Source organism: Mus caroli, unplaced genomic scaffold (genome assembly GCF_978045245.1).
Source record: "Mus caroli unplaced genomic scaffold, Mus_caroli_1 scaffold_13, whole genome shotgun sequence".
Taxonomy (NCBI): domain Eukaryota; kingdom Metazoa; phylum Chordata; class Mammalia; order Rodentia; family Muridae; genus Mus; species Mus caroli.
Window position 1 is genome coordinate 68,522,492 of NW_028227268.1, and position 23,478 is coordinate 68,545,969.

General features: G+C 37.0%; 1 protein-coding gene across 7 annotated transcripts in view; it reads right to left on the bottom strand.

The window, feature by feature from the left end:
- Positions 1-23,478, bottom strand: part of Rapgef6 (Rap guanine nucleotide exchange factor 6) — a 177,236-nt gene that overhangs the window by 139,816 nt on the left and 13,942 nt on the right. For all 7 annotated transcript variants that reach the window (XM_029483210.2, XM_029483211.2, XM_029483209.2 and 4 more), the window contains exons 2-4: positions 11,075-11,145; positions 9,059-9,115; positions 2,155-2,238 (exon numbers count right to left, since the gene is read on the bottom strand). In XM_029483210.2, the coding sequence (XP_029339070.1) occupies positions 2,155-2,238; positions 9,059-9,115; positions 11,075-11,145 (212 nt within the window). The remainder of the gene's footprint in view (positions 1-2,154; positions 2,239-9,058; positions 9,116-11,074; positions 11,146-23,478) is intronic.

Consider the following 23,478-nt stretch of genomic DNA (forward strand, 5'->3'; position numbering starts at 1 on the left):
TCCCAGGCACCAGAGACAGTTTTGTCAGCAGAGGCTACACAAGAAAGGTCTTTGCCCTACAGTTGGCAGGTAGAGTGGGGCTGACCCTTTTACCAGCTGTGGGCCAGTCAGCATCTGGAAGAAAGGGTGAGACTTGGGTGCTTTTCCTACTTGCCATGACTGTTCATCAGTTCATGCTCTCAAGTTCCTAGACAGTATCAACTAATTTTTGGCAAGAGGTACTCTAAAGTTCTCTTGTACTGGATTGCAAATAATATTTTTTAATAAAGCCTGTATTTCAGTCATAAGGGGAAAAAAACAGTTCCCTTTCTGGTTTGTTTTTGACTTGGGACCTCACTCTCAGTTGGGGTGTGATCAGTTATTTTTTATCCTTAATAGTAACGAGGCCATTCAATACTTAATATCTTTAAGTTAAGCTGCCCCAGTAGAGAACCTCATTGTATTTCTATGGGCTGGAATACTACTATCATCCATAAGTCTTAGACTATGGAGGGCTCATATTCTTCTTGTATCATAATGGTTAGAAACAACATTCACACAAGCCAAAAATAATATGATGATTATTTTATGACAACTACCATTTTATGAACCTCTCTTTCCATTAACTCATTCATCCTAATGAGTGTCTCATAACTTTCACACACACAAAAATAAAGACCTAGTACCCATATTCTTTAGTATAAAGTTTAACTAAACGAGTATTATCATGTTTGCTGTGTTCTGGATAGTTAAGTTAATGTCCAACATAACTTTAACTTTGTTCAAAACATATTCCTACGAGTTATTCTAAAAACTAAAACTTCATTGACTGGATTAGAAACAAATGGTCATTTATTGGCTACAAAGAGTTTTTACAACAAATTTGGAACTATTTAAAAAACACAGAATGATAAAATATTCAAAAGAAAATACTAATCCTAAAATCAACCACAGGCAGACCCAATAAAATTTCATTATTTTAAGTTTCACAAACATAGAGAAAGGAATAGCAAAAAGGCGTAAATAACCAAGGACAGCAACAACAACAAAATCTTTGTAAAAGGTTAACACGTTTTATTCTACTCATGAAGAAGCACAGATTTCATGTAACCCATGGCCAACAATTTAAAGTTTTAGAATTCAAGATATGACTTTTAAAATGGCATATAAATCAAGATACCCTGTGCCTTGGTATTTAGTTTAATAAATTTAACATTACTAAACTAACTTAGCTGTACTCTCATGTCTCACTTTAAAAGTCTTCTTGGGACAATGAAATGGTTCAGTGAGTAGAGGTGCGTGCTGCCAGGCAGAGGACCTCAGTTCCATCTCCAGAACTCACATGATAGGAGAGAACAGATTCAAGTTGTCCTGATTTCCTGACATGTGCACCATGGCACAGCATGAATGTAACACACACACACACACACACACAACATACAGGTTGAGAAGGGGTTTAGTGGGAAAGTAGCAGATCAAAATACAAATACACTATGAAAGAATATATTTTAAAGGTATATTAAAATACAAAAAATAATTATAAATATTGCTAACAACTACTGTAAATAGCCAGGAGATGTCTACGAGAGATTTATTTATGCTAACTTATGTATTTTGCAGACCCGGTCTATCAAACAGCTTCTACTATTATTTATTATACCTACTTCTGAGTTAACTCAGAGAGGTTAAGTAATCTGCCTAAGAATTGCTAGCTAGAAATACAAACTTCAGTAATCTTGCTGTAGAGTATGAGTTCTAACAGACTTTTGAAAGCTTTGAGTAACCAAACTTGCTAATGCCTCATGACATTTACCAAGGGTTATCATCTTTGTCTTACAGAAAACTAAAAATAAGTCACATAACTGAGTAAGGTTCAAACACAAAGAAAGGAAAAATTACACCATCATAAATTTAAGTATTAGACTCCTGCCAAAATGTGCAATTGCACCAACCAAAAATATATTTCAAAAATAGATTGTCACCGAGGAAAAAAATGTACATTAGCTCTGAAGTAAAGAAGGAAAGAGTTACAATATTAATTTTATCTAGCTAGATGGAGCAGGCAAACCATGCAAAAATCCTTGCACCGAGACTGAGGCGGGAGCACAGTTCAAAGATAAATAGTTAAGATCCAATCACAAAACAAAAAAACACACAGTATCACTGGAAACTTACCTGCAAGGAGGAAGGACCATAGAATCTTTTACAAGTACAGATCCAGAAAGCAGGATATACCAACATCTGGCAATAGTTTCTGAACTGTTTAAATATATAAGAAAAAAAGTAAGCAAATACAAATGTCTACATACGTGCGGATTCAATATGAATACAAAGCATAGACTACATTCCGGTAATGCTGCAAATAATTAAAAACTAAGTAACAATATTGGGGTATCTTTTTGTTTCCTAACCTAATGTTTTACACATAGAGCATGTTCACAAGGGGCAGAAGATAATTCTCAACACACAAGCAGAAGGGGAAAAAAAACCTTCAAATCACCAGTAAACAGAAAACATGAGAACACTAAAAAATTTTAAAGAAAATTCTTATAAATTGGCCCAACTTAAAGGTTGTTGAAAACTGTGACTAATCATTGTGTAATGACACTGAAAATCAAAATCAGCTGTTCTTTAAAATATAGCATTATACTACAAAGGGCAAAAAGAAATTCTACCCTGAAGCTCCACAATTTTATCTTTCCTACCTCTATATAACACAATTTCAGGAGTTCACTGTTCCTACTGTTCATCTATTTTCTAATCGTCTTCTTGTCTGTATAATGGTCAAACATTTATCAGCGATACTAACATACATTTATTTACATGTAGGATAGCAAAGTACAGCGCACGCACGCACGCACGCACGCACGCACGCACGCACGCACACACACACACACACACCATAAAAAATACAAATAGTTATGAAAGATAGGACAGAAAACACCCAGCATTAGAAGGCAGAGTTAAGGGTAACAACATTGTTATAACTAAACGTTAGGTCCAGGTGGGAAGAGTTAGTCAAAAGTATGCAAAGTTAGCAGTTGTCAAGAATGTGAAAAGGTAAAAGAAGGAATACTGTCCACAGGGAATAGTTATCAAACAACCCAAGTTTTTAAACAACTTATTTTAGAAAAAGTCCACTGAAAATTAGAAAACATATTCTCACATAAAAATATGTGGAAGACTGAAAGTATCAGGTATTCGGAGCATCTACTTGTAGGAAACAAAATTCTACCATTGCAGACAAAGCCTATTTACATAGTAATTACATCTACGGACAGTTTAAAATTTCATATCATGTCACAATCTAAACTTCAAGTCCAGTAGAGCTTGATTAATATTCCAATCTCAAGCCACTAAAGGGGCTGGGGGCTTAGCTCAGTAACAGAGCTGTTTTGTGGCCCAAAGTTCCATTTCTAGCATACCAGAGTGTTTGAGGGTGGAAGAGAGTATATATGTGTGAGAGAAAGAGAAAGCGAGGACACTCTTTTTTTATACAATTCAACAACTTTTACCAAATGCTCTAGTATTTTTAGATCTCCATATTTACCACTCATTTTCTAGGAATTTTCAAAATGTTATAATTGTCAGTAAAAATTGAAAATACTGCAGATACTCATTAGCTCTCTTGAACCTTAACAACTAAGCATAAGGATAAAAACACTGGAGTCTTCTGAACTCTAGTCAGACATCTGAAAGATATCTTTTATTCTCAGTGTGTTCTCTCGGGATTTCCTTGGATTCTGCCTACTTTACAGACATATTAAAATGGTAGATTCTCTCACGTATTTCTCCTGCCTCTGGGCCTAGAGATGGCTGTCTTCTCCTTATACCTCCCATCAATAATAAACTATTCTTTTCATTAAAGATTCCTAGCTGTAAATTTTAGATCATCAGATCATATCAGTCACTGTCCTGTGATATCATCAGTTCCAGACACTAAAAGTTAATCCTCCCATTTCTTGCAGAATTCTTGGCGGATACAAATCCTTTCTAACATCGATATCATAGGGTTTTATTTTGTTATACTGACATTGATACTCTTCTCAACTTGATTTACCTTTTTTTTTTTTTTTTGACAGGATGTAGGTGTTATTAGTATTCCTTCTAGGCTCTCTCCCAATTACCTGACAACAGTCAGGTATGCCTGGCTTACTATAAAAGGGGCTTGTTTGCCCCCTCCACTTTCTCTTACTCTCTGCCCCTTCTCACCCTAACCTCATTTTCCCACTTCCTGCTTCCCCACTCCTCCTCTGCCCCCTCTCCACATGTACCTGGTCAGGCTCTCCTCGTGTCTGTCTATCTGTCTTTCTGTCTGTCTCTACTCCCTTCCCAACTCCCTTTCTCATGCCCTAAATAAACTATTCTATACTAAACCCATTGTATAGCTGGTACTTCAGGGGGAAGGGCTGCCTCATCATGAGCCACAGAGGCACCCCCTTCCATCTCACCCTACTGTGCTTCTATCAAATACATACTTGGCTTTTTCTTTTTAATAAAACACAACAGGAGCCAGGCGTGGTGGCGCACACCTTTAATCCCAGCACTTGGGAGGCAGAGGCAGGCGGATTTCTGAGTTTGAGGCCAGCCTGGTCTACAAAGTGAGTTAGTCAGGGCTACACAGAGAAACCCTGTCTTGAAAAACAAAAACAAAAAAACAAAAACAAAAAACCACAACAAGTCTAACCTGGAATGTTCTATGTAGATCAGACTGGTCTCAAATTCATGGCAATCTTCTATCCTTAGACTCCCACTGCTGAGATTCTCCATGTGAGCCCACCATGGCCTGATTGTTAGAAATCTTATCTTCTATTTTGCTCTAAATGCATTTCCACAGTAATTTACTGGAATATTTGCTTCAGCACAAGCTAATCTTCAGTAATCTAGAGTTCAAGATTCCAATCAATGTCACCACATCTCTTTGCAACTGTTTGTTACCTATACTCTTATCATCTGTCTATTCCATAATGATCTTACTCATTTTCTTCTCTCCCTCTCTTCCTTCCTTTTCCAGAATTCCCTTAATTCTCTTTATTCATTTTATTTTGAGTGATCTGCAGCTCCCTTAACCCCTTAAAATAGAAGCAAGCAAAAGAAAACTTCCACTAATGACCACATGAGGCAGCATTCGTCGCATCAAGATGTCTGCATTCTGCCTATCAAAATGCAAGAACAAACAAAGCACACTTCTAAGCACCCAGAGAAAGATAAGCAGGGTTTCTACTTTTCACACAGCATCTGGCATTCAGTAGAAAATTACTAAGACTGACGAGAACAACAACAAAATAATGATTAAAAAAAAAAGGAAACAACAAACAACAACCCCATTCATTATATTTAGTAAGCTAAAAGCTAACCAACCAAAAAAAGACAACATAAAACTTACTTAAGCACTGAAATTTATGAAAAATGTATTAAAACCTAGAACTGAAAAATTAAAACACACACACATTCCAGGAAGTCAAACACTTAAGTTTTATTTAGGACTAGAAAGAGGAGAAAAGAATTCATAAACAAGAAAGTCAGTAGAAAATAACATAATAGAGAAAATAAGGGAGGAAAATGGTATATAGATGAGAGTCAAAAATGAATGAAAGTAGGAAAGAAAAATCAGTTTTAAGAAGCCAATCATAAAAACATAGTGACTAAGGATGTTTTTAAAATATATTGAAAAAGTTTTATAAATCCTTAACAAAGAAATCTAAGGGGGGTGGGGGGTGGATCCCATTTAAGGACACTAGACACTGTTGAGAAACAAGAGGGAAAAATATTCATCTGAGAAAATAATGTCACTCACAAAACAATAAAAATAACTGACTCTTTAACATAACTGTGTAGAGCATGATAAATCAATATCTAAAAAAATATCAGAGAAAAAGACTACCCACATTTCAAAATAACAAACCCCGCCAATTTAGAAGTATATATGCAGCAAAGTCTTTCCTGTAAAACCAAAGCAAAACATAACATTGCTGTAAAGAATTAAAGACCAGCAAATAAGTGGAAGAATATACGTATGTGCATGCTGAAAGATGGTATTTCTATGATGTCAATTCTTTCTGCACTGATTTAGATTTAATGCTCTCCTAACACAAAGGCCAAATTGTCCAACAGGTTTTTATGAATGTGGAAACTGATGGGTTGATTCTCCAATATATAGAGAAAAGCAAAAACAATATTAGAAGCTACTGGGCCGTTTAGGTATCACAAAAACCTAATTATAAAATTGTCAATCATAAAACCAAAGCTTTTAAAAATTTCAATTTTAGATGTAACAAGATTGGACTGTTCCTAAATTTTCTGGAAGAAAGTAGTGGTCTCATTAGTTAATGACATTTTAAAGATAATGTATAAAAAGGTGTCAAAATGGAAAAATTATAAAATTCATTATTGTTAATATTTTCCGAATAGTATACAAAGGCCACAAAAATCACTAATTAAAAGCACTTTAGCTATATGCAATCCTAGCACTCGGGCCGTAGAGGCAGGTGGATTTCTGTGAGGCCAGCCTGGTACTACATAGAGTAAGCAAAACAACAACAACAACAACAAAATTCACTGACAAAGTCTCAGATCCTTGCGTTGTAACTAATCCTTGTGTTGTAAGAAAGTTATAAAATAAACAGTTGATTTTATACCAAAGAAAATTACAAATTATTTTAAGATGCTGCTACGTTATTTTAAGATGCTAATTTTTAACCTTTTCTCTATATCTCAAGTCAGATTTCCTTCACTAGAGGTCAGACACATAGTAGACTGAATACAAATCTATATAATGTCAACCATTTTGTACCTTTTGTTTTATAACTTTGTTATAATGAATATAGCTACATCATATAGAATGAATTTATTTTAAACATAGAATTAAATCAAGGGAAATAAGAGTTTAACTATAATTTATAACAATAACTAAAATCTATTACATCATGGGGTTAACACACTTTTTGGGAATCAAAATACTGAAGGTTTTAACTAAAAACAACACAATTTTTACTATCTTAAAGCAGAGATGGGTCGTTATAAATTTGTTTGTTTGTTCTTTGAGACAAGGTTTCTCTGTGTAGCCCTGGCTGTCTTCCTGGACTCGTTTTTTGTAGACCAGGCTAGCTTCAGAAATCCACCTGCCTCTGCCGCCAGAGTGCTGGAATTAAAAGCATACATCACCATGTCTGGCTTATAATTTTTTAAAGAACAGATATAAAAAGCATTGATCATGGCTAGGGAAATGGTTCTGGGGTTTAGGAGTGCATATTGTTCTTGGGAGGATCTATGTTGGGTAGCTCATAACCAGCTATAAGTCCAGGTCCAGGAGATCTACTCATCCCTTTGTCTTCCAAGTATATATTCTTGCAAAGATGTAGGAAAGACAAAAATCATAATGAGAAAAGTATTTGCAGCAAGCATATCTACCAAGGATTTGATAATCCATAATGAATTTCCCAAATAAAGCATTACAACAGCAAAATGATTAGGAACTCTTAAGATTTCATTAGAAGCTAGCCAAAAAGGTTGAAAACATGAGAACCATTAATCATCATTAGTGAACAGGACACTGTAGAATAAAATGGTAAGATAATGAAGTGATGTTGCCTAAAACTGAAGCAAGCACATAAAATAGGCTGCAAAGGTTGTTAAAGATGGGTCGACAAGGCCAGGCGAGGTGGCTCATGCCTTTGGTTCCATCCACAGGGAGGCCAAGGTAGACGGATCTACATGAGTTTAGGGCCAGCCTGGTCTAACCCTAACCTTGGTCTTGGAAAAACAAAAATGCAAACAAAATGCAAACAAAAAGATGGGTACAAGGACTTATTACACAGCTCAAAGTCACTGACACTGGTACAACCATAGCAGGAAGCTGGTTGACATTTGCAAAATTTTAGTAACTCCATTTAGCACTCCAAAATATGCGAAATTCTGGTAATTTTATTTCTACGAGGATGTGTAAGTGGAATTAATAATAAGTAAGGGGACAAAGGAGTGAGCTAAATTCCCACAGGGAGCTTATTTTTCTCTTCACAACAGTAAAAATCTGGAAGTAACTCCAACATACAGTAGAGAAAACCAAGATATACTCTATATCAGTGAAAGAGAACTGTTGAAGCCTGTCTCCCTACCATAGCTGCTAGCTATTCGTTCCATGCCCGCCAGCTATTTCATATTGCAACTGTAACAAGCCTGCCAGTCACTGATGAAGAAAAATAACTTGACTCAGTTCAGGGTCATGCTGACCACATACCCTGCTTAACATGCCTGCCAGTCACTGATGAAGAAAAATAACTTGACTCAGTTCAGGGTCATGCTGACCACATACCCTGCTTATGTTCTGTATGTTAAGAGGTTTGTTACTCTTAAGGCATTCTACAACTATACGCTTCATGTTAGGACCCATCAAATTAAAGGTGAATATGAGTTATTACGTAAAACATGGCTTGAGTTAGGGCCAACCACTGGGTAGAACTTCCAGCACCTGTCTATGAGCTCACTGTGGTTTTTGCAGTTTTAGCCTTTATAAGCTGGCTCTGAGAAATGTCCAGCACACAGTTTTCAGCTCTTGAGCCTGAGCTATTGCCCTGGTCGATCAGTCTTTAGGTGTGTGCTCAATAAACCATCCCAACTCCTAAACCCCAAAGTGGAACATTAAAGAATCCTGGACTGACATCTGCTAAATCAGACGTAAAACTAAGTGTTTTACCAAGTTTGGAAATATATCTAATAACATTTTTATAAAAGCAATAGATAATATTTTGGTTTAAAGTATTTTGCCTTTCTTTTGCTTTTTAACAACCTGATCAAAAGATCTATCAGTAAGAGATTGACAAAGAGGTAAATTAATTGATAACAATAAAGTCACAATTGTAATTACCTTTCCAAAACAGTGCTGAGTGGACCTTACTAGGAAAGAAAACCAGTCTCTTTAGCAACAGAAGTCATAGTTGCATATATTTTTAACATTGAATGCACGAAACTGTTTCCTATGTTTTATATGTATTATACTTCAGTTTATGATTACCAAATCAACTTTAATGTGAAAAGTACAGATTTAAACATAAGTCACTAATCTAATCATAAAAATACTTACCAAAAAAGCATTTGATTGCCACTGTATCTCTCATAGCGTGCTCTTGTAGACATTAACCTAGTAAAAAGGGTAAAAAGACAAGGCTTTATCTTACATTTTGTTTTAAAACTGTCAGTTATATCAATAGAAAAATGATCAGACAGAAAACTAAATTTTTACTAAGCTTGGAAATATATTGTAATGCAATAACATTTTTTTATAAAAGCAATAGATATTCTGGTGTGTTCAGACACACCAGAAGAGGGCATCAGTTTCCCATTACAGATGGTTGTGAGCCACCATATGGTTGCTGGGAATTGGGAGAGCAGTCAGCACTCTTAACCTTGGAGCCATCTCTCCAGCCCTGGAATTAAGGTTCTTATACACATTAAAAAACTTGTCAATTCATACCAAATAATTTTATCTTGATAAAATATACATTTGAATGGCTCATTCCCCCATCTTGTGAAGAACAGTTACTGGCAACAGTACATATACACCCACCCCCAAAAAATCTGCGACATTCATAAATTTGTTGCATTTTAAAAGAATCTTTAAAAATAAAATAAATAGATTTTGATGATTGCTCTAAATTTTAGTTTTCATTTTTCCTGATATATTCACAAACACTTAACACCCAAGTTACTTTATACAGAACACAGAATGTAACAGAAAATAAATTATATTTTAACAACTTGGTTCATCATCAACCTTGAACAATGAGGAAAAACAGTGAGCTAATTGGTCATGAAAAGAAAGCAGGTTGAATGAAAATATCCAAAATCACAATAATTAATGCTTCATAGCACTCTAGCTACAATATAACCATATGATCTCAGATACACAGGTCTGACTTTATCAAGTCAGGGCTTCTCTGTGTTCTGGAACTCACTTTGTAGACCAGGCTGGCCCTCAACTCAGATTCGCCTGACTCTGCCTCTTAAGTGCTGGCATCAAAGGTGTGCACCACCACTGCCCGGCAAGGTCTGACTTACAGAGGAAGCAGAGGTTCATAAAGTGTATGGATCTTGGCTACACAAACTCATGCCAGGTTAACATATTGTACCCAGCTTAAGCACCTGGCACAACTAATAAGAGAGTCTTCAAAAAGGAAATAGAAGAGCTTTGAGTTCTGTGCTGGTTAGTATATGTCAACTTGATATAAACCTAGAAATAATCTGGAAGAAGGGATCTGAAGATCTGCCTCTATCAGACTGGACGGTGAGCAAGTCTATGAAGCATTTTCTTGATTTAATAATTGATGTGGAAAGATCCAGATCACTGTGGTCAGTACGATCTGTATGTAGGTGGCCCTGGGTTGCATAAAAAAGCAACTTGAGCAAGCCATGGGGCACAAGCACATAAGCAGTTCCCACCTCAGCTGTGGCTTCCCTCAATTATGAACTGTAATGGGAACTTGTCAGCCAAATAAACCCTTTCCCTCCCAAGTTGCCTCTTGTTATGTTCTTTATCACAGAAACAGAAAGAAAGCTCGGGCAACTCAACTATCTGGCACAAATCGAGAACATAGTTCTTTGCTTTAGTCTCATTTAAATTAAAAGCACTGTAACAAAGACAAAGTTATCACCCCATTTTATTGAAGACAAAACTGCAGCGTATATGATGGAGACTTAACTATCACACTAAGAAAAGCTGGAATAAGAAACTCCTATGTCTAGCCTTACAAAAATTCCTAAGTCAGTCTGTCTGTCTGTCTGTCTGTCTCTCTCTCTCTCTCTCTCTGTCTCTCTCTCTCTGTCTCTGTCTCTGTCTTTCTCTCTCTCTCCTTTTTGTTCTTTTGATACCAGGTTTTACTGTGTAGCCCTGGCTGGCCTTGAACTCAGAGAGATCTACCTGCCTCTGCTTTCCCATGGGCCAACTCCACCCTGGCTGTATACAGTTCTTACTGTGCTTTCAAACTTTAGGACACTAGAGATCAAATGCCTAAGATAGGATGACTGTAAAAGGTGTTTAACAAGTACCTGGTGAACAAATGAGTAACTATATAGCACAGACTGATAAACCAATCACACTTACCTAAGCTGATGCTCCCTGAGGTTTGATAGTATTTCCATCCCATGGAGATAAGAATAAATAATATTTAAGTCCTGTGAAACACAAAGGTTTTTAGATTACTTTTCAAATATACACTCCAAAATGTGACCCATCCTCCTCACTCAAATCTTTTTAAGCACCCCAACTATTTAAGACAGAGCTCTGTTAACTACACAAGGCCCCAAAAACCTCTGAATTTCAAGTTTTACAAAAGTAAGGAAGAGCTCCCTCTAGGAATTCCTCTTCTTCGTGAGCATAGCATCTACTCAAACAATAAAAAGCCAAAAACTCATTACTTCTTACCTTTCTTACCTAAGTATTACTTCTCTTACCTTTCTTACCTCACTATGTCTAAACAGCTATGACCTTTTCTTTAATACTCACATATTTGTGGACACTAAATATAAAAATATTTCAAACACTCACACAGGCAAATACAGCTCAGTTTGTTTTTAGTTTCCTCCAGATTAGTCTCAATGTTTGTAGGCTTTAGGCATCCCATCTAACACCTCCAAAGATCTGGTGTTTCCTTTATTTTAAAGATTTATTTTATTTTTAATTATGTGCATAAGGTGGTGGTAAGGAGTATGTTCATGTGATGTCCCCAGAGCTGGAGTTACAAGTGGTTATAAGCTACTCACAGTGGGTTCTGAGAACACAGGTCCTCTGTAAGAGCAGTAAACAGACTTAAGCCACTGAGCCATCTCTCTCCAGCCCCATGGTTTTTTAAAAGTCCCCTTAAAACATGATTTTCTAAAGGACTCAAGAGACTCAGTATTATAATTTCCTATAAGCAAAAATATATCCAATGGACAGCACTACCGTTAACTCTGAAAGCAGCAAGCAATCTTTCTTTAGCCCTCTGATAAAATATAATCTGAACTATGAGCCTTGGCATATACAAATGAGAACTTCACAGAAGTTCACATCCCCAACAGAAAGGTGTGTTCTGCTACTCATGTTATTTAAGATTACTGGTATGTGGTGATGATAATAAAAAGCAGACAAACTTAAATTCTCTATATAATATGTATCCCTTATTCTCTTGTAAGAAACATTTTCATATCAGCAGAGACCACTGCTAACTACTGTCATACTCTGATATGTGACTTGCCAAGTATCTACTAGTAACAGAGGAAAAAGAAACCAAGGCAACTTGCTTTCTAGTAAGTTAGTAAGGCAATATGGGGATACTAATAAAAAGAAACATTGCACTGAATCCAAAGATCACAATTTTCTACTAAGGAAAGTTAAACATATAGTATCTCCAATTAGTCCTTATTAAAATGAAAAGTGAAAAAATTTTAAGTGAATTAAAGGGGTAACAAGATTAAAAAAGGAAACCATTTCAAGTAAGATGGGTCTACAAAGATTTGGAAGAGAGGAGATAAAGCAAATTAAACTTCTAATACAGCTACCATGATATTTCCTCTTTTCTATTATTATCTCATGATTTCCTGCAATAGGAATATACCAACTTCCATCAAGAACTGGAATCTATTTGTTCTTCCCACTGATTTCGGTTAGTTCTATAATTTATTCCAATCAGTAGAATGGGACAGGAACAAAGTTAACTAACTTCAGACCTGCAAGTACAGTAAGATTAAGAAGCACATTAATATTATTAAAGAATCAACCTTACCCAAACAAAATCTGTTTTGGCAACAGCTTAACTCACAGTGGATCCACTAAACCCACAGACCCACCAATAAGTTGTTTGTTCTTAAATTTAGAGTTGATATACTTGGCAGTTAGAATAACCTCCACAATTGCTCCATGACCTCATTAGTAAGCTGTGGTGCTACACCAAGCTGAATGCAAACCTCTGAAATGTCTGTCCACCCCTGAAGAACAAAGCAGTAAACCAATGATAAGACTTCTTCAGAAGGTGTATGTGTGTATGTGAGGTCCATGTGAAGTAAGGGACTAATGACACCAGGACATATAGGTAGTGACAACTCTTTTCATACTGTATTCAAATTGTGTGGACTGTCTCAAGCCCCCATCACAGTTGCAGTTTCAGACATAATATAGTCGCTGGAGTTAAGTATCCTCAACTAACTGAACTAGTTAACGTAGTCTTCTGATTTTAAGAAATAGTTTGTTTTCATGTGGGGTGCTATTAACTTATGGTTTTGCCACAGGGCTAGTTTAATGTTCCTACTGTATCACACCATAGTCCAAAAAATCTAAATCTCTTTAATTATGTATGATTTCATACTGCTTAACAGAAAGAACAAACGAATGAATCAGAGGTATCTTGTACCTTGTAGTACTTGGTAATGTAAATGCCAGAAGGTAGAAAATAAACACTATAAGACTACATTGTAAGACTGAACCTGCTATTTCAGTAAAGCTGTTACAAGTACCCTGGGTACATAAGGACATACCTTCCAAAGGAAAAAAGATTGTTGGGATTTCAAATTTAGGTCAAGACAAGAGTAAAAGAGACTTAACCAAGAACCTACCTCAAACTCCTAACAATAAAACCAATACATGAAAGACAATTTTTTTTATTACTGTTCCATTTATTTTGTAAGTGTTCAGTGCACAAGTGGAGGTCAGGGAACAACTTTTGGGAGTAGGTCTTTCCTCCCACCGTGTGTGGGAACAAACTCAGGGTTTCAAGCTTAGCTGCAAGCACCTTTTTTGGGCTAAGCATTACTAGCTCAATGAAAAGTTTTTCATTAAAGAGAATGATATCAAAAAACAAAGGCAAGGGGGCTGGAAAGATGGCTCTGCAGTTAAGAGCACTGGATGCTTGTCCAGAGGTGCTAAATTTAATTCCCAACATCCACATGGTGGCTCACAACTATCTGTAATGTGATCTGATGCCCTCTTCGGACATGTAGGCATACATGGAAATCGTGTTCATATACATAAATAAATAAATGTCTAAAAAAAAGAAACAAAGACAAGTGATCCTTTAAACAGAAATGAAACACTTGGTGATACATATGATTATTTAAACCATATTGCCTTGTAAAGAACTGGTAGGTAGGGAGTAAGTAGAAATTTGCAAAGCAGGAAGGAGATGAGGAGGAACTATACCAAAAGTGGGTTCTAGAAACCTGCAAAACGTCCCCCTTTAGTCTTGAAGACACAGTCACCACATGCAAATATGTAAAATTAAATTACAAAAGAGAACAGTATATGGTAGCACATCCCTATAATAATAGCACTCAAGAGGTAGAACCTGTTGCACTGATGGCCAGCCATGGCTCCTGCACTAGAGTATTCAGAGTAAACTGATGCCAGACAAATGTAGTTTACTGCAGGCTTGATTAAACATAACATAATCTAGTAAACACTGAAGTAACAAATCAGTTGTTGAAACGTGAAATAAAAGTTCTTCTGTAACATGTCCAACTTTTCTTAATGTGTTGAACAGAGAAATCAAGTTTAAAGTCAACTGGGAATTTGACACCAATCTAAATGTGCTATTTCCTAAATTCTAAAAGTTCGACTCCAAAATTCAACAGAATGCAATTAAAATGGTCATATTTCTTTTTAGTACTTAAAAAAAAAAAAAAGAGGTAGAACCTGGAGAATCAGAAGTTCAAGGTCCTCCTTAGCTACATAGGAAGCTTGAGGTAAATTTGCATCATAAGAAATACTGTCTCAAAATGGGAAAACAAAAGATGAACAAAAAAGGAAAAATATTTTTTTCAGGTAAATAATAACTAGATTAAAAGAGAAGTTTACTCCATAAGAAATACATCTGTATTTCTGAGTGTGACTGCAGATTTAGAGATCTTGATTCTTAAGAGTGTATACAGTTTTTGAGGAAAAGAGCAGTACAAGACTCTTACTGAACTACAAGCTACAAGCTGCTAGCAGAGTAACTTTAAACTCTAGGACCTAAGAAGCAACAGGTGAGGGCAGCTGCTGATTTGAAAGAATAAACTGATCTTCATCACCAGGGAGAAATAGACCTGCTTTTACGTAGTACTTCAATATAGAATAGCAACTACTTACAGAGTTTTTAGTTACCAGTCACCTAGAGAAACTACGAAGTGTATGAGAGGGTGTATAGAGGTTACATGCAATAAAGCACTTTTATGTAAGGGACTTGAGAATCTACAGATGTGGTATCCACTATGGTCCTGGAATCAACCCCTTGAATTCAAAACCAGCCTATCCTACATCATGAATGTCAAGTCAGCCAAGGTTCCATAATAAGACTATCCCAAAAGCCCACTCCTAGACACAGGGGGTGGCAGAATTGAGTTTGAGTTCTGGTGTATGTAGTAATAGTCCTATGAAATCCTAAATTAGCAACACTAGGGAGCTTAGGGGAAAAATGCATTCTCAGGCCCAGAATCTTAGGGATTATGTCTCCATGTTGCCGGTTTAGTTTAAAAAGCCCTACAGGCAAGTCTTCACACACTGATGCTTAGGTTTACAGGCAGGCACCATGTCACTCTACATTATTTGTCTAGTAACATACTAATTGGGGATAAAAACAAAAGAACTAGGATGCTTACTAAATGCCAGTTCTTCTAGTACATCAACATATAAAGATACAAAACACTAAGCCTTCATAAAAAGACAACTCCCAGAACACATGGGTAGTTATTTTTTACTTGTATTTTTTTAAAACACGTAGCAAGGAGTTTCTTGGGGCTTCTGTACCAGTTAACAACTATGAGACAAGATTGAGGAAATACATAACCTATTAGGCTTCTTGATGTTATGCAAAAGAAACAAAATCTATCCTAGCAAACCTCACTTAGCTCCTTTTAAAAAAAAAAAAAGAAAGAAAATAAAAAAACACCAATGGAAGCAAACTGAAAGTCTTATAGAATTTTGTTTGCAGTCCCAAATTCAAATGCTAGAAAGGGGATGCTAATTACTTACAGAGTGTACTTGAAAGCTATTGATGGAGCCTGAAAGGAGAAGCAGGGAGGAAGACAGAAAATTAACCATCTGGGACATGACAACATCCCAAGTCACTAGCATCTGTTTCTTTAACTGCACCAACAAAGTACTGTGGAGATTATTCAGAGCATTAGAACAAAGACTAGGTTAGGACTGGGAATAAGAGATTTCAGCTAAGCAAAAAAGTGAAATCACACACTGCAATTAGCAACCATATATACAATGGTGGCCTCATTATGGTGGACATGAAAAATCCCTACTGTCTAGTGACCTTATAGATGTAACAATGTCATAGGGCAATACAGACTCGTGTGTCTGTGTGATTCTTGTGTAAACAGAGCTTCTGTCCTGACAGTTGTATAGAAACACAACAACACAGTTATATATAATTAATACTTGATTATGATAAGTGTCTCCATCACTGGTTTAGATTGGTGCTCTATATGCTCATGCATGCACACATTTGTACATAACGAGGCCAAAGGACAACTCTGAGTGTTGATCCTTTGCTACCACTTATGTGTTTACCTATTACTGGTAACATAGTCTCCCTCACGGGCCTGGAATTCACTAACACTGGTTGACTGCATGGTTAACAAGAATCCTACAAATACTATCACATCTGATTTTTCACATGAGTTGAGGATTAAACTCAGGTTCTCATGCTTGCAAGCAGGGTAAACACAAGGTAAAATATCTTCCCAACTATTTCACATAATTCTTTGAGAGTATGCCTGTACTGACATTAAGAGAAAAAAAAAGTTCAAAGGCTAGGGATATAGCTCAGGGGATAAAATGCCCAACTAGTACGCATAAGGCTCCAGGTTTCATCTGTAACACTACCAAATAAATTAAAATTCACTGCAAATAGCATATGCCATGTTATACTGGCACAAGCCTCACTCATGTTTACTACATTTCTTAACTTTATTAAGATGCCACAGAAAGTGATTTAGCTGTACTATGTTGAGTTTATGTAAGTCCGTACAATCACAAAATTGCCCAGTGATGTTAACTAAAGCATGGCCAGTGACTTCTCTGTGTGAAGGTGAGTGATGGAGTCACTGTCATCCTAAAACAAACAAGCTCTCTTGCACCCTTCAAACAATCCAAGCCTACAGTATTTATTGTAGATATATTCAATGGGCTCTTGTTTAGAGTACAATGAAGAAGTTAAACCCACCATATCTTAGACTTGATCCTCAGTGCCAGGCCTGCCATGGCGAAACCCAGTGGTAGGCAAAGTCACATGACCCCTGACAGCAGGCCACTATCCATTACAACTATGCTTAGGTCAGGAGGTTGACTATCTCTTTCTTTCTTTCTTTCTTTCTTTTTTTTTTTTTTTTAAAGATTTATTTATTTATTATATGTAAGTACACTGTAGTTGTCTTCAGACACTCCAGAAGAGGGAGTCAGATCTCGTTACCGATGGTTATGAGCCACCATGTGGTTGCAGGGATTTGAACTCAGGACCTTTGGAAGAGCAGTCCGGTGCTCTTACCCACTGAGCCATCTCACCAGCCCATGACTACCTCTTTCAACCTCAGGCAGTAGAGGGAAAACAAGATTCCATATGCTAGGGAACAGAGCATAAAAACTAGCCAAAGGCTTTGTCCTAGAGTTCTATGCCTGGCCCAAAGTGAGACAAAACACCTGTAGAAACTGAATGCCCTATATGCAGGCTAAGGTTTAGCAAAAGAGCCTTGAATCTGGCTCCTGCAACAGGGAGATATTTGTGTATGGGTAAAACAAAACTCCAGCTTCAGCCTGTATTGTTTCCAGCCTTGGACTGATTCCACGGCACATCTGATCTACTAAAGTAGTACAGTTCTCTATAGCTGTGAGAGACTCAGGTATGAAACAGCTTAGCATCTTGGTAGCCAAGGCACTGTCTCTCTCAAACTGCCAAAGTGCCAGATAGGTCCATACGCTAGCAGGACAGACACATCCTTCATTACCAGCAGTTATGGACCTCAGTGCACCTGAGATAGTTAAGCTTCAGCATGTAAGGCCTGACCAGGCTTAAGAGTCAGCCAGGTGGACCAGGACTGAACCTTCATCAACACTATCCCAACATTTGGCAGCACAGTGTGGTATAAGACCCAAACCATGGGACAGCATAGTAAGCACAAAGCTATATGCTGTAAGTTAGTGCTAGGCTGGTCAGACAGTGTCTCTGAAGAGTCCCAGAACCAGAAGACTAACACTTAATGACTGGTTACAGTCATCAGCAACAGGCAGCTCATAGCACTGTGACCCTTGGTCATAGGACACTATGTATTGTGCTGGTAGTATGTGGGTTTAAAAGTACTACTCATCTTACAAGTATTGATGGCAACTGGTATGACATAAAAGCCCAAGGATCAAAGATCTATCCAAAGAGATTCTTTTCTGAACAAGGTTGAATCCTGCACTGTCTTATAATAAATATCAGAAAGAAACGTGGAGCTAAAGATGAGGCAGCAGGGCCTACAGGACCCCAGGCAGAAGCTTGCAGATAAAAGACTATACTTTCTTGGTTCTTTCCAAATGATATACATAGAATCTACATGAGACAAACCTAGACTTAAATTGTGCTCAAGTACCAAAGTGTACACACACACACACACACACACACACACACACACACCTGGGAGAAAAATACATGACAAGTACATGGAAAAAAAACAAAACAAAACTATGGATCCTTTGTGATGGTAAAGAAGGTACTTAAAGAAGGTACTCGAGTTATAGGGTCTCAAGAATTTAAAAATGGCAAGAAAAAAAAAGTAGAAAACACATTGAGTAAAAAAAAACCCAGAATTTGTATTAGGATACAAATATCCAATATAATAAAAGATTAAAGGTAACACCAGTTATATCTAACTAAAGCAAGTCTATACCAAGATATCTTTGTAGTTAAGCTCTCAAAATAAAAGACAAAAAAGATTTTAAGGGCTGGAGAGATGGTTTAGCTGGCTGCTCTTACAGAGAACTGAGTTCAGTTACTAGCACCCACATGACAGCTTAAAACCACCTGTAATTTCGTTCCAGAGGCATCTGATGTCCTTTTCTGGCCTCTACAGGCACACAAGTAGTGTAAGACATATGTGTTAGCAAAACACATGTGTACATATAAATATTTAAAAGACTGTACATGAAAATATATCAATAACACATGCAAGTATCCCTATTCTCATGATAGCAGTCTTAGCAGGAATCTTACAAGGCAGGAAAAAAGTGGCATGAAATTTTCACATCACTAAAGAAAAAGCACCATTAATCAAGAACACTGTATCCAGGGCCAGGGAAATATTAAAACAACTGCCTATTGCCCAGCATAAAACCTGAATTCCATTCCTGGAATACCCATGATGGAAAGAGAAAACCAACTCTTCCAAGTACTCTTCTTGACTCCACATGTGCACAGTGGCATACATGGTTTGCCTTCCCCTACACACGCAAAGGAAAAAAAAATATATATATATAAACATATATATATATACATATACACACACGCACACACACATAGATTTTTTTTTTTAAAGAATATTGTACGTAATTGAGGAGATAACATCATTCCCAGACAAACAAAAGCAAGAGGAGGATATTGTCTCATCAGATACATCTTGAATGGTAAAGGGAAGGTCTTCAAACCACAAGAGATTGACAAATAAGAGAACATGGAAAAAATATAAAACTGACTAGTGAGAGTCCTTACACAGACATATCCAGATGCTCTAATATTGTTAAAAATGGTGCATAAAATATATATATTATCATGGCCCTACCCCTGTCTAGATTAAAACAACTATTCTTGTTCCTTTGGTTTGTTCGTACCTTTATGATCATGTTGAAGTGCTACAATTTAAAAATAGTTAAAACTAAAAGATGTTTGTATGCATCACAGAAACCATAAGGAAAAAAAAATCTATAATATACAAACCAAAAGTAATAAACAAAGAATCAAGCCACACTACTAGAGCCAAATAATAAGTAAAGCACTAAACCATCAAGAAAGACTACAAGAAAGGGAGGAAGAAGAAAAATAGGAGCAACAACAAAACTAGAGAATGCATTACAAAATGATTATGGTAAAAGCATACCTTTCCAGGATTACTTTGAATCTGAGTGAGTTAAGGTCTCCAGCTAAACAGTCTCGGGGTATAGTGTTTCTCTAGCATGTACTAGGCTTCAGGCTCAATCCTCAGTATTACAGGCAAATAAACAATTCCCAAACACACAGAGAATGATTAAATAGAAAAACTACTCTATATGCTTATCAGAAATCCAGGTCAACTCTAAGGACACATACAGATGCAAAGTAAAGGAATGGAATACTTCTTTCATTAAAATGGAATCCAAAAGAACAATAAAAACAAAAAAACAAAGGTCAAGAGTAAAAAGAGAAAAGAAATATCACTGTATTATGATAAGGGATTAATTCAGCAGAGAAAGTAACTTTCCTAAATATATGTGCACTCAAATAAATAAAATACTACTGAGGACATGCATGTATAGTAAATGCACAAACATATGAACATGTATGTATTCATACATTTATGTACACACGCACATCTACAAAGTAGAAAAATTCCATATAACTGTTTAAAATGTTTCTGCCTCCCAAAGTAATTTAGTGACTCGATGTAATGTAATCTGTATCAAAATACCAATGACCCTTGACACTTTCTACCACCACCACCACCACCACTCTGAACTTGCAAGAGGTATTTGACCGGATGGAATAAGTCAGAAGACAAGACTATCCCAAACAGAAAAAGACAGGAAAGAGTTTTGGAAATCCACAAAGGGAGTGAAAGAATATCTGAAAATGCTAAGAAAAACACATGTGATTAACCAAAAAGAGTAGGCAAGCATAGCATCTGTGCCATAGTTCCCAGGTGGGGAATGGGAGAAGCAAGGGCAAAAGATAAGCCAAGCAAGTCAAGAAAAGTACAAAGCCTCGATAAGCTTCAAATGTTGGAGGTTCTGGTGAGAAACAAATTCCTTTGGTGGAAAAATCAATATAAACTGAAGTTCCACTTCATCATTTTACATTAGACCTCAATGGCAGAGCCAGATACCATCTTGAGATGGAACCTATTGTTAAGCTGAGAATGGGGAACCACAGGCCTGGAAACCGCAATCAGACCTGCCAAAGACATAGGATGAAGGAAGGCCCAGGAAAACAGCTATAGAGAACTGTGAGCCAGATAGAGGCTGGCAAGCTGAAGGGCACAGGGAATTGGGGGACTCATCCAAGCAGGCAAGTACATAAGGATGATAGTATCTTATCAATAGCTCATCTATTGAAATGATTCTGGAGTTTGATTGCCTGAGGTCAGTAGCTCATCAACCTCTGGAGCCATCAACACTTCCAAAAGAGCCTGAGAACGTTGAAGGTTCTGTGGTGTACTAAAGAACCACTGACATATCAATCTAGCAGAGTGATTGAAAACCAGGAGACCTTTAAAGTATGGAGACATATCCTTCCCATGTGCTTTGACTTTTTCTCACACTTCTGATGTACCTGAGAGAAACACTCCCAACAGAACTTCTGCCAGGGGAGAGAACCTACCACAGGGTGCAATTTAAGTATGGCCAGCAGAGGCCACTGGTGTTCAGACAAGGAAAATGATCAATGAAGACAGCAGTGCTAGACACCACAAGTTTAAGAAACACAGCAACAGCATAAGCTCTAGGAAAGACAGAAACCCAGTTTAACTGACCCCCTCCCGCCCTCATGCACAGAAATTTATTGAACAATATTTTTCTCTTTTCTCTTATATCATTCTGCCATGTATCCTCCTCTGTTCCCACACTATTTCTAAATAGCACTTTAAGCTATTTTGGATGATCTTATCTTTTTTAGTCCCCCTTCTTGCATTTACCTAATTTCGCTTTTGAATTTTCTCATTATTGGGAAATCTTTATTTTTCATTTAATTTTCTAACTTCTTGTTCTTTTCTCTTTTCTTCTATACTTCTCTACTGTTTCTTTTTCCTTTCTTTCATTTAACATATTTCTCCCCTTTCCTGCCTTTCATTTATTTCATCCACTTACTATATCCACACTAACCCCTTAATTTTTTTTTTTTTTTTTGGTTTTTTGAGACAGGGTTTCTCTGTATAGCCCTGCCTGCCTGTCCTAGAACTCACTCTGGAGACCAGGCTGGCCTCGAACTCGGAAATCCACCTGTCTCTGCCTCCCGAGTGCTGGACCTTAAATGATTTTAACTTCAAAGCACATTATATGCAACCTTGTCATTTTATGTCCTGTGATAATTAACAGATGACATCAGTGGGCTTCAATCCATTGTCAAGTGTATTTACTGTATAGAGTCTGTTGCAGTTTGCTGCTAATAGTAGTTTGTCTTCTTCTCTCTGAATGGCAGGTAATGGGTCTGAGCAATTATGAATGACCAATGAAGAACTCAGGGAGGAAATGTAAAAATACCTAGATTCAAATGAAAATCAAGAAACAATTTATCAGAACCTCTGAGATATAGCTAATGTAACAGGCCCCCAGACCTTAGAAACACAGACATTATGCTAGAAGCAAGATTCTGACTGTAAATCATAACATGTAGGCCTCAACGTGTGCCAAAACAGGAACATAGATGTAATCCATCAAAGACCTAGTCTACAGTTCCAGGAAGTCTTGAAATGTACTAACCTTGCTTTCTGGCTTCTGTTGTTCTGCTTCCTGCTATCTGAACTATGACAACAAGGATATGTTTTTTGTGCATAAAGAGAAAGGCTTGGGGCTGCATGATGTGGGCAAGTTCCCAATGCAGCTGCAGGCCAGCAATAAAGAATTTCTTTCCAGTTTTAAGAGTTTCTGTGTAATGGTCTCTGGTGGTCTTAGAACTTGAAAAACTAAGGCAGTGATGAGAAAGTATAGAGCTATTATCTTAAGTCTTTGCCCTACTGATGTGATGGGACACAAGGACCATGGCAACTCTTATAAAGAAAACCATTTAATTGGGGCTGGCTTACAGTTTCAGAGGTTTAGTCCATTTATTAGCATGTCTAAATCAGAAGAGAGAGAGAGAGAGAGAGAGAGAGAGAGAGAGAGAGAGAGAGAGAGCGCGAGCGAGCTTGAGCTTTTGAAACCTCAAAGTCCACCCTCAGTAACACACTTCTTTAAGGTCGTATCTTTTAATAATGTCATTCCTTGGTGACCAAGCATTCAACTCTAGGAGCCTATGGGGGCCATTCTTATTCAAACCACCACAGTTCTGAAGTTGTTAGGTAAAATGTTGTGATATGGTATTAAAGAATGACAAAGAAAAAAAAGTCTGTGTTCAGTATAGACACAATCTCATCTACAATACTTTTTTCTTTTACTTTTGCATTGGTGAGGGATCAAACCTCAGAAACTCACACATTACAGGCAAACATTATACCATGAAAATACAGCCCACATCCCTTCTGAAAACATTCCCAATCTGCAGTTGTATGGCCTTCCAAAATTACACTTGTAGGTACACAGTGTAATGGCCAATCTTAATTGTCAAC